The sequence below is a fragment of the Anabrus simplex genome, chromosome 5 (assembly GCF_040414725.1).
Source record: "Anabrus simplex isolate iqAnaSimp1 chromosome 5, ASM4041472v1, whole genome shotgun sequence".
NCBI lineage: Eukaryota > Metazoa > Arthropoda > Insecta > Orthoptera > Tettigoniidae > Anabrus > Anabrus simplex.
In genome coordinates, this window is record NC_090269.1 from 110,182,038 (window position 1) to 110,199,597 (window position 17,560).

At 38.3% G+C, this 17,560-nt stretch overlaps 1 protein-coding gene and 1 pseudogene across 1 annotated transcript in view; both read left to right on the top strand.

Moving 5' to 3' along the window:
* Nucleotides 1-17,560, top strand: part of Usp14 (ubiquitin specific protease 14) — a 123,382-nt gene that overhangs the window by 13,934 nt on the left and 91,888 nt on the right. The window contains exons 2-3 of the mRNA XM_067147073.2: nucleotides 439-617; nucleotides 9,196-9,303. Of these exons, the coding sequence (XP_067003174.1) occupies nucleotides 439-617; nucleotides 9,196-9,303 (287 nt within the window). The remainder of the gene's footprint in view (nucleotides 1-438; nucleotides 618-9,195; nucleotides 9,304-17,560) is intronic.
* Nucleotides 11,179-11,297, top strand: LOC136875133 (5S ribosomal RNA; annotated as a pseudogene).

Sequence of the window (17,560 nt, forward strand, 5' to 3'; positions counted from 1 at the left end):
CATGTAGACCGCTGGGCCAGCTGTAAAAGAATTCCTGTGCAACAAAATTCCGATACCTCATTGTCTACGGAAACCATAGAACTAGAGTGGGACATGAAACTGTTATTGTTAGATTAAGCATAGCATAAGGCAATGGGATCTGGACTGGAACAAGATGATGAAGTTAGGGGGCCAGACTGAAAGATTGAAAAATGGAGATGAACTATATCTGGAAAAGAGGAGTCAGTAGGAAATTATATCCAGGTGACCATACCTCAATTGGTAGAGCAACAGACGCAAAATTATATCCGATGGTGAAGGGGTAGCCACTTTTATAGTCCAACTAATCCAGACAATGATGCTGCATTGCTCCTAAACCAGTGTAATACTTTCTACAGAAAGGTTGGATTACTCTTATACTGAAGTGCTTTGTATATTGAATATTTTGTGTATTTTCAGTGAAGGTGAAGTGGGGGAAGGAGAACTATCCCGATGTGGAAGTAAATACAGATGAAGTTCCCTTGGTGTTCAAAGCTCAGTTATTTGCTTTAACAGGAGTACAACCTGAGAGACAAAAGGTTATGCTCAAAGGAACAACTTTGAAAGATTCTGACTGGGGAAATATCAAATTGAAGGATGTAAGTATGTGGTATACGTACTTTTTAAAAATTAATCTCTTATAGTACAATATTTCTTTTAAGAATGAAGCCATACTTTCCAGTCTCAACTTAGTTAAATGTAACATAAAAACTTTCCAGTCTTTAAACACACAATAATTTCAATATAAATTATAACACTATAAACATATTATCTGTAAAATATACACACTATTATACAAAGAATGACATGTTTCGTTCTATAAGAACATCCTCAGATTCTTAAACATGCGTATTTATGTACAGTATTGTTTACGTTGCGTAAACTTGTCAGTGATAGATAGTGTAGTGAAAATATGAACAAGTATTACAAGTATTAACATAATGAAAAAACTTCTGTACTTGTCTAGACTGCTGATGCTAAGTCTGTTGTCACCAAACACTATTTCAGGACTGTGATTATGGAGAGGCAAATGGCATAGCATACTGTTCGCACAGAGGGGAGGGGAAGCATGAGAGGAGCGTGTGGAACGTTGTGGATCCTTCCTATTGGATGTCATGATCTGGTATAGTGTACCGTACTATACAGAAGAGTATGTCTATACACAATGCCCAGTCAAATCTACGGCATGCAAAGATCTGACATCTTTAACATAGGTACATGGAAGGGGGTCTAAGTGTACCTCGAAGCCAGATTTTTAATTTTCGCTTTCATTGGTGAGTTGTGAACAAAAAACGGGCTGAAAACTCGTGTTGGGATATGACAATCCATCGTGCTGTCACCAGGATTAAATGCATAGATTAATTGTCGCTAGGCAACGTACGTAAGCTAGGTAATACAAGTCAAGGAGCCATTTTTGGTCCGTGACACAAGGACCCTATTCAATCCATAATATCCAGAAATGTCTGTGCATACTTGTACGATGCCTAGCACTCAGAGATCTGAAAATGTTAATGTAGGTGTATTCTTAAATGAATCTTTATACAGGTAAAGACATACTTTCATTAATTACTTATAATTTTATTATTTATTTAATTCCATATTTACCCAATATTCATTTCATTCACTTAAAATGTTAGGGAATACAAGGATTTCACTGTACCAGCAATAAAACATGAACCGTATTTTCTTTCCACAAATTCAATATTATATTTTATTTAGAGGAAACATATAAAGTCCACCTGGTGGCCATGAAGTCTGTATGGTCTGACACCATGGTTGGCCGGTTCGAGTTCCATTGATCAAAAAAATGTTCACCATCAATAGGTCGGCCAGCAGGGCAGGAGAGGAGGTGGTGTACAATTTCTAATCATTAGATAGCGTGTCAAAAAGCCTGGATTAAATTCCAAACCTTTCCACAGTGCTCATATGGAGTGAGGGCATGTAATGCCGTTGATGGTGATTCATCCTTCAGATGGAGATGTAAAGCCTCAAGCAGACCCCTTGGTGCTATTCGACAGGAGTAGACTATGTGCCAACAATGGGTTTCACCCTCTCCATTTCCACTATCATATATAATATTCATTTCTTCTCATTAACTCCTCTGATGGGATTGACATCAGGAAGGGCATCCAGTCATAAAAACTCATTACCAGGATTTGTCTTGCCTCATTCCTGATCCCATTGAGAAACGGGACAAGGGTTGGACACATAAGTATAGGGTGGCGTGCACCATCTTGGAGTAAATTACTACGGAAGTAGCGTTTACTAAAGAAGTCCATACTACAGAAGTAAATTACTACGGGAGTTATTTCTTAAAATCTACCTGAAAATTGTAATTTTCAAGATATCTCATCAATCAATGCATGGCCTCAGCCCGACATTAATATTGGATCAACATTGAAATACAGAGCTAATACTTATAGCACATCATCAAATTAAGCTGTTTTAGGGCAATTGTACAAAGACTGTGATATCAGATCTGTACACTATAGTTGGTTCTTAGATCACATATTAAGAGGAACAGTTTCATGGTAGAAAATGGACAATAAGTTATTCTACCCTCATGAAGAGGACGCTGTTGTAGAAATTCAGCTGTTAGTTTAGTATTTTACAAAGTGCCTAAGGACATAGATTTTTAAAGGAATGCTTTTTACTTTTTAAGGCCAGTCATACATACTGTATAGCTGTATGAGTTTTGCCCTACAAGGAAGATTTTATCAAAACTGGGTGTTACAATTAGTTTTATAGTAGTTATTTCAAATTGATAACGCAAAGAGCTCTAAATTTAAAAAATGTATATAAATGTCTCATGATGTGTCTATTATCTCACAAAGATTAATTCAGTCTCTGTATGTTAATCACATAGATTTTAAGTCACACATACGTAATGGTAAAAATTTACAACCTAGTTTAGAATGCTCTGGTCATCATCTTCTTACACTGGTACAAGTATTTCATGTAGCTATTTAAAAAGCCTTGCAAAAATTTCCTAGGCTGAAGATGACACAGGAAGGTGCCGAAACCGGTCCCCAAATGACAGATAATAAATATGTGATATTTTAATAATTTTACATTTTTATTGTATTGAACTGGTGGAAACCTTTATCCTTATCTATAACTGTAAATTTCGATTCAATACGGACCAAAAATGAAATTCTTGACATTAAATAGGTGATTTGTCCGTCGAATGGGGACGCTAAGCCTTGAGCAGCCCTTTGGTGCTATTCAACTTCCAACCATCATATATTAAGTCATTAATTTCATCTCATTAACTCCTCTGATGCGGTTGATTTCAGGAAGCGCATCTGGCCATAAAAACACGGCACAACAGATTCATCTCACCTCATACCCGACCTTGTAGAGAAACGGGTCAAGGGTTGGAGAAACAAACAATATTATTATTATTATTATTATTATTATTATTATTATTATTATTATTAATTTGTTGTTGCTGCTGCTGCTACTACCTGTATTTATGTAAAAATTGGGTATCAAACGTTGGCAGAAATGGTTTTGATTGTTGTGCCTCAAACCATGGCTCATTCAAATGTGAAAGCTAACCTGGTTCTCACCTAATACAAAAATAAGAATCACAGCCCATAATTGAGAGTAGTACATGGGCTACAGGCGCATTTGAATGCAATCTTTGAACATGAAAATGGAATTAGATTATAGCTTTTACACCTTGGGACAGTCTTAATCACTTCTAGATGCTGTGTTTTGGACTGGATTGGCTTAAAAGCAAATTAAGACAGAAACTGGGATTAAGTGGGCAATTATGGTTTGGGGATAATGATTATGTAGATAGTATGAATGTGATAGTAAAACTTCTAATGAGAAAAAGGTCTTGTCTTTTAACACAGGGATTTTTATTTGAAGTGACGATCGTTATAATGCACATTAGAATATGAAATCAACTACAGCCTTTTAGCTGTATGAAGTACTGACAAAGATGTGAAGAAAAAGTTGCACCAGTGGTGAAAACATTAAAAGTTACATCAACAAGCACCCTGATCAGACTGTTTGATTTATGGGTAATTTTGTTGCATAGGTTCAAAGTTGGACATGTTGTTGGAGTCGCCAGTCCATAGACTGGTTTGATGCAGCTATCCATGCCACCCTATCATGTGCTAATCTTTTCATTTCTACGTAACTACTACACCCTACATCTGCTCTAATCTGCTTGTCATATTTGTACCTTGGTCTATCCCTACCGTTCTTAGTTTAGTTTAGTTTATTGCCTTTCTTACTGCCTACACTTCCTTCAAAAACCAACTGAACAAGTCCTGGGTGTCTTACGATGTGTCCTATCATTCTATCTCTTCTTCTCATCAGATTTAGCAAAATTGATCTCCTTTCAACAATTCGATTCAGTATCTCTTCATTCATGATTCGATCTATCCATCTCACCTTCAGCATTCTTCTGTAGCACCACATTTCAAAAGCTTCGATTCTCTTCCTCTATGAGCTAGTTATTGTCCATGTTTCATTTCCATACAATGCCACACTTCATACAAAAGTCTTCAAAAACATTTTTCTAATTCCTATATCAATTTTGCAAGTGAGCAAATTCCTTTTCTTGAGAAAGGCCTTCCTTGCTTGTGCTAGTCCATGTTTTATGTCCTCCTTCTGCCATTGTTAGTTATTTTACCACCCAAGTAACACTAGGCATCTACTTCCTTTAAGATTTAATTTCCTAATCTAATATTTCCTGCATCACCTTTGTACGACTGCACACCATTACTTTGGTTTTGGACTTATTTATTTTCATCTTGTACTCCTTCCCCATTAGTGATGGGACATTCGATTCATTTTTCTGAATCGATTCATTTGATTCCGTTCACGTTACTGAATCGATACAGTGATCCGATTCACGGCACATTAGTCACCACTCCTACTGCATCTGTGTAGTATGTGCTGGTAAGACAGCAGCAACAGCATTCAGTGCTTGCAGCTGCCATCTGGTCTTCATACTATGAACTCCTTTCTTAGAAAAAAATGCTAGTCACTCTAATACATCGAAGGTTTCCGGCGACGCAGGGTGGGAAAGGTTAGGATTAGGAAGGTAGCAGCCATGGCCTGAATTAAGGTACAATCCCAGCATTTCCTGGTGTGAAAATGGGGAAACTACGGAAAACCATCTTAACGAATGCCGACAATGGGATTCGAACTCGCCATCCCCCGAATGCAAGCGCATAGCTACGCGATACTAACCGCATGACAACTCGCTCAGTCATTTTTGAAAATATGTATTTTTCTATAACCTGAGGATTTTTTAAATCGTCATATTTTGTATAGGCTACCCGAGATGTACAGTAGCCCACTGGTTTTCTGATTCAACATACTGTTGGTTAAGTGATTGCGTCTGTCCACATTATGATTGAAGTCTTGTGCAACGATGTGACATATGAACTGGGAGAATACTGAGCCGTTCTTCCCAGTATAAAACAGGTACTTTTGAGTGGTCATGAGCATGACTCATGGTCATAGGGCAGGCTAGAGTTGAGTTTAATTGTCAAATGTCAACTTAGTTATAATACTAAGATTCATTAAACTAATAAATAGTATAACCTAATTGCCTACCTAAACCTATTAGCTACTTCAGAATTATGTTTTGACTACCTTTTTAACACTGCAAATAAATCCAAATATTATTTAAACCTCCCTGTAAGAAGAGGACAGTGAATGCAAATGGGTATTATTTTCAAATGAGCCGAGCTCGAGAGTCCATTATAGCATACGATTCTTTCAGTGAACCATGGCTCGCTGTATGTCTCGCTACAGCGGAAGCTCAGCTCTCCGCTAGCCAGTGAGCCGATAAGGAGCCGTGTGTATCTCGTGTCTCACTGAGCCGTGCTCGTTCACGATTCTTTCGGTGTGCCATGGCTCAGTGTATGTCTCGCTGCAGCGGAAGCTCGGCTCTCTGCGTGCCAGTGAGCCGATAAGGAGCCGTGTGTATCTTGTATCTCACTAAGCCGTGCTCGTTCACGATTCTTTCGATGTGCCATGATTCACTGTCTCGCTGCAGCGGAAGCTCAGCTTCCCGTCAACGTGCAGTGAGTGCGCCACTCAGCTCTGTCCACTGGGAGTAAGCTGAATCGTGTGCCGTGAGCTCGCCGTTCCTGTGAATCGATTCACTCGGACACTTGAATGAATCGATACACTGCTTCGAATCATGCATTCAGTAGCCAACACTATTCCCCAAGACTGTGTCCATACCATTCAGTAATTTCCCCAGATCTGGCAGTCTCAGATAAAAGAACAATATCATTGGCAAATCTCAGGGTTTTGATTACCTGTCTGGATTGTGATTCCCTTTCCAAATTCCTCTTTGATTTTCTTTACTGCTTGTTCTATATAAACATTGAAAAGGAGAGGGAGGAGGGACTAATTCCAGCCTTGCCGCACTCCATTCTGGATTGCTGCTTCTTTTTCAAAGCCCTCGATTCTTATCCCTGCAACCTGGTTTTTATACAGATTGTAGATAATTCTTCGTTCTCGGTATCTAATCCCGATCACTTTCAGATTCTCAAATAGCTTGGATCTAGTCAACATTATCGAATGCCTTTTATAGATCTACTAATTCCATGTACGTGAGCTTGCCCTTCTTAATTGGATCCTCTAAGATCAGATGTAAAGTCAGGATTGCTTCACGTGTTCCCACATTTCTTCTGAAGCCAAACTGATCTTCTCCCAACTCAGTTTCAACTTGTCTTTCTATTCTTCTGTAAATAATGTGTGTTAAAATTTTGCAGGCTTGAGATACTAAACTGATGGTGCAGTAGTTTCACACTTGTCAGCACCTGCTTTCTTGGGAATAGGTATAACAACATTCTGCTGAAAATTGGATGGCACTTCTCCTGTATCATACATCATGGAACCGTGGAAATGGAACCACCTTGCTATGCTGGTTTCTCCTTACGCAGTCGGTAATTCATAGGGAATGTCATCAATTCCAGATGCTTTGTTCCTATTTAGGTCTCTCAAAGCTCTGTTGAATTCTGACCTCAAAATTGGGTCTGCCGTTTCATCAACATCAACCGCCTCTTCTTGTTCCAGAACCATATCATCTACGTCTTTAAGCTGTTGGATATGTTTTTGCCATATTTCTGCCGTGGCTTCTTTTCCTAGAAGTGGTTTTCCTTCTGAGCTCTTAATATTCGTACACCTTCTTCCTTTCCTTTCTACTTGATTTTCCTGTATGCAGCGTCTACATTACCATACTACCTTCAACGTTCTTGCACTTCTGTCATTTTTCTTTAGCTGTCCTGCACTTCTATCCACTTCATTCTTCAATTGCCTGTATTCTTTTTTACTCTCAATTTTTGCATTCTTGTACTTTCATTATTCATCAATCAGGTCCTTTCTTCAGCAGCCCTTCTGATCTCATTCTTTAAGACTGTCCATTGTGCCTGTATTGCATTTCCTTCAGCCTTTTCAGTTTGTCCTTGAGCAAGATGTTCCTTGAAACAATCCCTCACACTCTTTTCTTTCAAATTGTCTACATCCCATCTCCTTAACTTCCTTCCTTTCTTCAATTTCTTCACCTTCAGATGACATTTCATGGCCAACAAACAAGTTGTGGTCAGAGTCCTCATCTGCTTCTGAGGAAGTCTTGCAATCCAACACCTGGTTTCTGGTTGGACATAGGGCATCAAAAAGGTATTGTAATGTAATGAGGGCATGAGGCATAAGCTTGACTTCAGAATGAACAGGGTATTGATGGTATGAAAAATTTAATGGAGATGGGCTGGGAATGCTTATCCAGGGTGGATAATGACTTTAAATGCAAATGTGAAGGAAATTCTGTGTGTCACAGTCTGGGAAGTTGCATGACAGGTCATTGTTTCAATTTCAACCATTTCTGGCAAAATATAGGTTCAGAAGTGTAATGTGAAATAAATAAATAATTGGGTATTGTTGGAACTGACCAAGGATCACAAACAGCAGTGGATGGACATCTGCAATACCCTGTCTACGTCTCACCAGAACAAGCCCTTCCTCAAATCATATTGTGGCATGTAATGTGGGGGGTGATGTGGTGTTAGTGTAGTGGACAGTGTTAGGTGTTGTGTATTACAGGTTCTCTCTGCCTGCCTGGTAATGCATCAGCAATTTTGCAATAAATTCCTTATGGAGGCCTGGGAAGTCAAAGGAAATTAGGACAATTCCAACTACATCTAAACTTATGGTTTTGCTAGCTGGTTGCCCTCTTATATGTGTGGAATTTTGTAATAACTTTTTTGGCATTGCTTTACATTGTCCTCACCGTTCAAGCCGTAGGTATGCTGTTTGAAAATGCAAAACATGATGGTCTGCTTAAGGATCTTCTTCATTATGAGAGTAACACACAAAAATCTTATTGTATCCTTATTCACTAAATGACACTCCGAAGTGCACATAAAACCGGAAAGGATGTTCTGGAGTGCTTCACGTATGGTAAGGGCTTCTGATAGAGTTAGGCACTTGGTTCGCCATCTACCTGTCGTGCTCTTCTGAAGTTTATCCAGATTTTTTCTATAAAACAACAATATTTTATCATTAACAGCTTGGTATTCTTCTTGTCACATAACTTTGCACTATAATTCAAAAGAGTGCAGCATAACATTCCCACACCCTCTTCCTTATCAGAATCACCGATGTGAGATTATTTATGAAGGTACCAGCTTTCCTCCGGCAGTTCTGTACAGCTTCTAATTTCACACATTGCTAACTTTTAATGATACTATCACTGGGCGAGTTGTCTGAGCGGTGGTTCATACAAAATATCAACTTCGTTTCCGGCTCCATGGCTAAATTGTTAGCGTGCTGGCCTTTGGTCACAGGGGTCCCGGGTTCGATTTCCGGCAGGGTCGGGAATTTTAACATCATTGGTTAATTTCTCTGGCACGGGGACTGGGTGTATGTGTCGTCTTCATCATCATTTCATCCTCATCACGATGCGCAGGTCGCCTACGGGAGTCAAATCAAAAGACCTGCACCTGGCGAGCCGAACATGTCTTCGGACACTCTCTGCACTAAAAGCCATATGCCATTTCATTTCATCAACTTTGTGTTTAAATTTTGGACACCATTTATATAATTCCAATTAAAATTGAATGCTATATTTCCTTTGCCTGTAATTATCCTGTTCTGTCCGAACTTTTGTTGTTAACTTACATGTAAATTGTGTTACAGGGTGTAACCGTTCTGATGATGGGTAGTAAGGAAGAAGATGTACCTACTGAACCAGTTGAAAAGACAGTCTTTGTTGAAGACATGAATGAAAGTGAATTAGCATCTGCAGTGAGTATGAAATATATTCAGACAGTATTATTTTAGCTTAGTAGTATGATATCCTGGTATATACTTCTTACTCTGTTCTCAAGTAAACCATTTTGCCGCTGTCATGTATGGTTTCAACAATCTGTTCATAGTTTGGAGTAAAATATACTGTAATCACTTATCAAAAAGAAAAGATATGTACCTTTCAGAGAAACATTTTATTTCACAGGTTTTCATTTTGTCGATATTGAAGATTCTTGTTATGGGTACATGTGTGTGTAAATACTCTAAATATTTAAAGAATTTATGGCTATGCTTTTATGTTAATGTCTTGTCAATTTTGTTCACTATGGTTGAAGATGACCTCTATATAGCTTTAAACTAGTTCCATTTGATGTTTTTATGTTTTGATGACTGGCATCATTTAATAAATGATGGATCCTTTTTCAATTTGAATTTATTGATTGGGTGGATTACTTCATTTATCAATACGGAACATGAAAATTATAAACTTTGGCCAGGGTGAGTGGCTCAGGCGGTTGAGGCGCTGGCCTTCTGATCCCAACTTGGCAGTCTTTTGCAGTCTGTTGTGTGACAGGTAAAGATTTTTTTTTCCTCTCATAATCTGTAAATCATACTAAAGTTGCAAACCGCTATCACTTGAACATGTCTTGGTATTTGGAAGAAAGCTAAATTTCTGAGCCTAGGTTATTAAATGTGCCTATTCCAAAAGTGCAAACAAATCGGTTACAAACACAACCCTTATAATAATGTGAGCTTTATGATCATTTTATCAAAGTTATTGCTTTCATGTACCAGTATACAGTATAATGTTTTACTGTTTTTGGGAACTGTTCTCTGAATTAATTTTTGTTAGTAGAATATTTTGCCATTCTTCTTATTCTGTTTGCTTTCTTTTTCTTTGTGTGTGCATGGTAATCTATGTCTTTTTAAAATTAATTAATTAGGCCTTGGGAATGGCTAAATTTCCCCCAGGATTGCAGTGAGATGTTGGACACTTGGAATCAGAAAGAGCACACAGAATTTCACACTTCATGGCCCACTTTTACCACTTCAGTCCTGAGGATTATTACCCTGTATAACTTCTATGTACCGGGCGAGTTGACCGTGCGCGTAGAGGCGCGCGGCTGTGAGCTTGCATCCGGGAGATAGTAGGTTCGAGTCCCACTATCGGCAGCCCTGAAGATGGTTTTCCATGGTTTCCCATTTTCACACCAGGCAAATGCTGGGGCTGTACCTTAATTAAGGCCACGGCCGCTTCCTTCCAACTCCTAGGCCTTTCCTATCCCATCGTCGCCATAAGACCTATCTGAGTCGGTGTGACGTAAAGCCCCTAGCAAAAAAAAAATTAACTTCTATGTGACACAGTAGTTTTGTTACCATTGATGCTTTAACGGCCCGTACTTAAAGACATGATATAGGCTTTTTGGGCTTATGCCGTGTTAAGAAAATCAGGTAAAATTCTTTACGTTTCGCCTCTGCATCTTCAGAAGAAAATCTCGACTGTTTATGATGAAACTTCTCCAAGAGAGATTTTCTTCTGTAGACGCAGAGCAAAGTTCTCTGCGAAACGTAAAGAATTTAACCTTTTTTTGTTGACATGGCATAAGCCCAAGAAGCTTATATCATGTCTACAGTAGTTTTGATTTGCAAATTTCCGTAAGGATGCCATGCTTTCTATTGCGGCGCCTTTTAAAACTTTTATTTTAAATGCATATTATTTACATCTGCTTACCACGTTATCCAGTGTCGTAGGAATAAAAATAATCCTTTTTTTAAACACTGTTATGTTCTTCGGTCTGCCAAAACTAATTTTGAGTGACACGTTTATAGACTATCTACAAGAAAACATTTGGTAACAGTATTATACTTGAAGCCAACGGCCATACCATGTTGAATACACTGGTTCTCGTCCGATCACTGCAGTTAAGCAACATTGGGCAATGTCAGTACTTGGTTGGGTGACCGCTTGGGAACACCACGTGCCATTGGCTAAATTCCCTTTAGTCGGCCCCGTGGTGTAGGGGTAGCGTGGCTGCCTCTCGCCCGGAGGCCCTGGGTTCGATTCCTGGCCAGGTCAGGGATTTTTCTCTCGACCTGAGGGCTGGTTCGAGGTCCACTCAGCCTACATGATTAGAATTGAGGAGCTATCTGACAGTGAGATGGCGGCCCCGGTCTCGAAAGCCCAGATTCGGGCTGAGCAGCGGTCACTGGGCAGGCCAAGGCCCTTTCAAGGGCGTTAAGTGCCGTGGGGTTTTATTATACTTGAAAAAGAAACGACTTAATTAAAATAGAATGACATGTTTTGTTCTTGAAGGAACATAATCAGATTCTCTCGAATCATACTCAAATACTGTATTTAGAAATGTATAAACATTTACATCTATTAACACACATCTTGTTTAGTTCCCTTTCGAGATTCTACAGGGTTTTATTTCTTGTCACTGACCCCGGGCGAGAGCAGCCAGCACTATGCCAACGGCATGTGGGCATGTGGTCTTCAGCTGCTCCTTGCGCTTCCACTAGTACTTTGTTAACATTCACTAAGGTAGCCCAAATCGGCAGGTTCGATCGTGGCTCACTCATTTGGTATTTGAAGGTGCTCAGATACGTCAGTTCGTTATCAGTAATTTACCAGCAAATAAAAGAACTCCTGGGGGACAAAATTCAGTAATCTCAGCATCTCCAAAAACTAAAATTAGTGAAACGTAAAACCAAGGACATTGTTATGTTCAATTAACTCACAAACCCTAACAGAAATTGTACAATAGCTATATTTTCTCCAGGTATGTATGAAGATCAATACTAAAGATATGATTGGCACTGTAGTTTGTCCATGTGTTTCATTTCTGGGCCAGTTAGGCAGTGTAACGTAAATGATCTACCATCATCCACATTGTATCATGAAGGCTGTGCGGCTCAGTGGGAATGTCAGCCATTTATCAATTGACAGTGTTTGTGAGGGACAGTCTTACAAGAACGTAATTGTCTTTGTCGGAAATCATATTAACCAACACGAAACTCAGCAATAAGTCCCACAGGAATCATCTTTGGTGTCCAGAATATGGGATGTCTATCGTAAGCAGAATCTATGGGGAAGGGCATGAAAAAGTTAGTAACACCCGAATATACAGCAGGTGGTATTTAGAAAGTGCTCCTATTTGTAACATGATATCTTTGGTATATTGTATTCCATTACCGAATACTTCTTCTGCTGCTTTTACGACCTGATTGGACCACTTCAGTCAATCATTTTCTGCTTATCTACTTTAAATAATAATAATAATAATAATCATATGGCCTCAGCTACCGTGTGCAGACATTTCAATTTGACGCCATCTGGCTGTCTGCTCGTCAATTTCGACGTTCCGTTTTACTCTAGGCCCCCACTAGATGGCAGACCGAGTAAACCGAAACTCTCTTGGGCGTCTATGGCTACTTTAATATGTTTCCTTTCTGAATTGTCTAGTAGCTTTTCATTTGAATCGTGTAGTTTCAAAAACCCCTATCTCCAATTTTCACGAAAATGGAGATAAAGATTGATTTGATTTTGCTGTGGGCATGTCCACCGCTGTATAATATTAGTACACATCAAAACCCGCTCTAACCGTTCGAAATTCATTGTCAAAGTACGGGGTTATTTTCATATTCCGCCATCTCCAACGCCTTGCGCTCGGCCATAGATAACATAACCCTCCATCTCCGCCGGCCAATAGAAAGGCAATACGTGGCCATGTGTCAGGCGCGTGAGGAGCTCTTGGCGCGACCGTGATTGGAAGCATTTGTGTTGACACAGTGTCATGTATTGTTTATTACTAATGGATTCACCTCATAAACGTATTGAGAAGTGTAGCCCTGGCAAGGGTAGGAAGAAATTACGTAACGAACAGCAGTGGAAATGCAAGTAAGCAAAAATATCAAGGTATGTTTTCTTATAGTAACATTATGTTATGACGTTCCTCTCTTGCGAGCATAATTGTAGTACTGTATCAGAAACTGCACTTTTAGAATAAGCATTGCTGCATGAAGTTGGCGCACGGTGTTGTGCGGGATCGGTCGTTCTCCTTTCACAAAAATGGCCGTAGTTAGAATCTCGGCCAGTGCACTTTCGATTCCCTAAAGACCGTACCATTGTGGCTTTGTGCAGCTTCTGATATTACCTTCTATGGTCACGCTGAGAAGCGAACTACCCTTTCTTTTTCGATGCAGGCCATTCATAAATATAAATACCTATGATATTTTAGTAAACATACACATTCTTATAAGTGAAGAGGGTGTTTATTACACAGGTACACGTCGGCTGGACCTCCTGTCACACCAATGTGCGGTCATAAATTCAAGGCCTACCAGTGCAGAGATATTTCTTTGTTGGATGTGAAGAAGTTTCACTCGGTATTCTACTCTACAGCATCAAAACTGCAGCAGGATAGTTTCATTATCAAGCATGTTTCTTGTATACCAGTGGCGAGACGTAGGCCGGGTAACAGTATCAGATCCGGAAAAGCTCACACATTCAAGTACACTATTCGGAAACAGGACGGAACGATGGTACCAGTTTGCCGAGAAATATTTATAGGAGCTCTGCTATTGAAGGAGGACAGAATTCAAGGGGTACTAAAGTGTCATTTTGAATCTGGGGGAATGTCTGTGGAGAGAAGAGGGGGAGACAGAAGAAGCTATGTCAATAAACCAAAATGTGAGGCCGTCTGTAAATTTATTGAATCGTTTTGTGCTAAAGAGCTGCACTACTACCGTATCGAGTCAGCGGCACGTATGTATCTGCCATGTGAACTAAATATCAAAGAAATGTGGAAACAATACAATACCACTGTTGAACCTGAATTACAGGCAAAGCACACCTTCTTCAGGAAGATCTTCAATCGTAACTATAATATTGGTTTCGGAAGTCCGAAGACTGATGCTTGCTCAACTTGCTCACAACTAGACGAGGAACTAAAAAATTGCACATCAGAACATGCAAAAGTTGCCCTGCAGACCAAGAAATGAGTACACAAGTTAAAATAGTGCATTCTGTGAATATTTTAGAGAAGAAAATGAGTCTATTCAGTCTGTTTCCTTTGATTGTCAGAATAACATGCTATTGCCCAAGCCAAATGACCAAAGTGCTTACTTCAGCAGGCAAATAAATGTGTACAACTTCACTCTAGTGTTTGGAAGCTCTAAGATGTGAATGTGATGATCTATTCATGGAATGAAGGTGACTTTCGTAGAGGTGCAAATGAAATTGCAAGTTGTTTGTTTCATGCTTTTAACGGCATTGATCTGTCACAAAAGAAAACCGTACGCCTATTTGCAGATGGATGCGGTGGACAAAATAAAAACAGTATTCTTGTTGGTACGGTTTGTAAGTGGCTTCTATATGCACCAGTGAATGTGAAAGAAGTTGAAATTTACTTTCCTGTAGTTGGTCATTCGTTTTTTCCACCTGACAGGGTGTTTGCACGTATAGAGAAAGTTGAATGGAAATTCTAAGTTCCCAAGGAGGCAATTAGATATTTTTCCACCAAGAGAGCATGTCAAAAAACAGATCAAATGTAAGGCTTTTCAGGCGTTTTGCTCTATTAACCAGCGTTTCGTCTTAGATCTGACACTATCTGTTTAGAGAAAGTTGTTCGAAAAGAGAAGTTATCCTTAAGCTGGAGGTATACAATAATATTTTCAGTGGACATGGGAAGCTTCTCCAGCCTGGTTGTGAAGTACCAATATTTGACTGGAAGATTGCTGTTCAAGATGTTTTGAAACCTGTCGGCTCGTGGCATTTTCATTTCAGTCCTGCGAGAAAAAAAATTCTAAAAAGGAAGATAAACAATATATTGGTACAGGGGGAAGTTGCTTACCGTTCCACATTTGGCCAGCCAAAGAGTGTATTAAGGAGAGGCAAAACCTTTTCTGGACTGGTTTCACAGTTAATCGAAAAAGGCAATGTTCCATTAAACAATGCAAAAGTGAAGGATGTGTGCAGATTGGTTGAGAAACATTATGGGGCTAGATGGAGTGAGCTAATTCCGTATCCTTGTTGTATTAAATTGCAATAATATGATTATGTTTTTATTCTTCAGAGACAAAAGCATTGCATATTCTCAATGAACATGCAACATTTTATACTGTATTTCATGTTTGCAATTCGTTTTACATCTCAGTGTGCTACATAGATGCTAGTAAGTGAAATAAAAATAGTTTCCTTGAGCGTTAGACAATAAGAGTATGTTTGCGATATCCATGTTTACTTTCAAACCCCGCCATGTCCACCTGTGACTTTCAAAACCCCCTATGTTCAAGATAAATATTGCCCTAGTACAAAAATATAGAGATGAAACTGCTTACATTTTGTGTATATTGTTCAATATGAGCTAATTAAAATAAAAGTAAAGAAAATGTTAAAAAGGAGTGTAAAATTCAGTCATGGCAGTTTTTTGCCCTTCCTGAGAAACTGATTTTCTTGGAGATAGGGGTTTTTGAAACTACACGACTCATTTGTTCTGATCTTTTCTGTCATTCCCATCTGTGAATACCCCTTTCATTGTATGTCATTTATCTATTTTTTTGTGTAAATCTTATTTTTATGTTTTTCAGTTTCTTTAAATTTTCTGTTTTGTTTTGCGAACCGTCCAGGGTTATTTCCAGTTATTCCATATCCTCGATTTCCCTAATCCATCCTACTTGTTGCTTCAGATTCCAGTGTTTCCCTATAATTTTTCTCGGTGATCTGGTTTTTCGTGTCCTTGTAATGTGACCATAAAAAGAAATCCTCTTCTTCCGTATAGCATCTGTGATGGTCTCCAGTTCTCTGTACACTACTTCATTTGGCACTATCCTCCATTGTCCATCTATTTTATATTTTTGATTTATGCCTGTTCTAGCTATTCTTCTCTCTCCTTTTAGGATTTTGTCAGTTCTGTTTCTCTAAGTGACTTTAAAAAGAGTTTTTCTGTATGTCACCTCTGGTTGAACCACCATCTTGTAATGTTTTAATTTTCTTTTGATTGATAAGACATATTTTATTGTATGTAGACCATGTTAATTTTTTAGCTTTTAAAATTTTATTAGTTATTGCCATGCAGGTTTTTCGTCCAAGTTGTATGTTATAATTTCTCCCATGTATTTGGATTGTTTCGCTATTTTTTCTTTAATGATATTTACTCTTATGTGGTTTATTACTAGTGGATCTGCTACCATTATCTCAGTCTTTTCGAATGATATATGAAGTCTTATTTTTTGTGCTCTATTTTGTAGACTTGTGTGATTTCTGGTTTCTTGAATGTTATAACGAGTAACGTTAAGTCATCTGCGAATCCCAAGCAATTTAAGTTTATTTGATCTTTCTTGGCTCTAATTTTTATTTTCTTAGGATTTTCCTTGTACCATGTATTCTAAAACACAGTGAAAATGTAATGGCAATAAACCATCTCCCGGTCTCCTCTGAATTTTACTTTGGATTTGGTATTTGTTAGGGTTAATTTTATAATTTTTATTAATTTGAGATGAAATCCGAAATTCCTTAGTATCTTCATCATTGAAGATATGTGGATACAATCATAACCTTTTCAAAATCTGCAAAGGTTACGACTTCCTTAATAGTTGTCTGTATTTTATTTTTCTCCTTTTTTGTGTAATGGATGTATTATAGCTGTAGTCCAGTATTCTGGTAAAAGCAGTAAACAACACTATTTATTTATTTATTTATTTATTTATTTATTTATTTATTTAATTATTTATTTATTTATTTATTTATTTATTTATTTATTTATTTATTTATTTATTTATTTATTTATTTATTTATTTTATGATTGCTACAGTTGACAATCGACTATGTACAAGTTTAAAAAAAAATACTCTATATACATAATATATTGCACCATCCTGAGGGGTAGTTTCATCCTTGCACCATATTGGGCGATCATCTTTAATATGAACATTAACTTGGGTAGCAATTGCTCCGGCTATTTTTCCCCTCGATCTCCCATCATCCTAATAGATCATCTAATGGATGAGTGCATTATTAATTTGATGCTGAGTGTCGTTGGCTAAGTTCATTTTAAATATTCATTATATTCGCAGTTATTGCCTCAAGGAAATCTAGCGGAATCGTAACTTAGAATTCTCCTATCGGAATATATACGATATGGTAATCCTAACTTTGCCTGGTGACACCTCTCAGGGATAATGAAATTACTTTTTCAAAAAAAATACTATTTTAACGTGAGGTCAACTGAGGCACCACATCTCAACATCAACA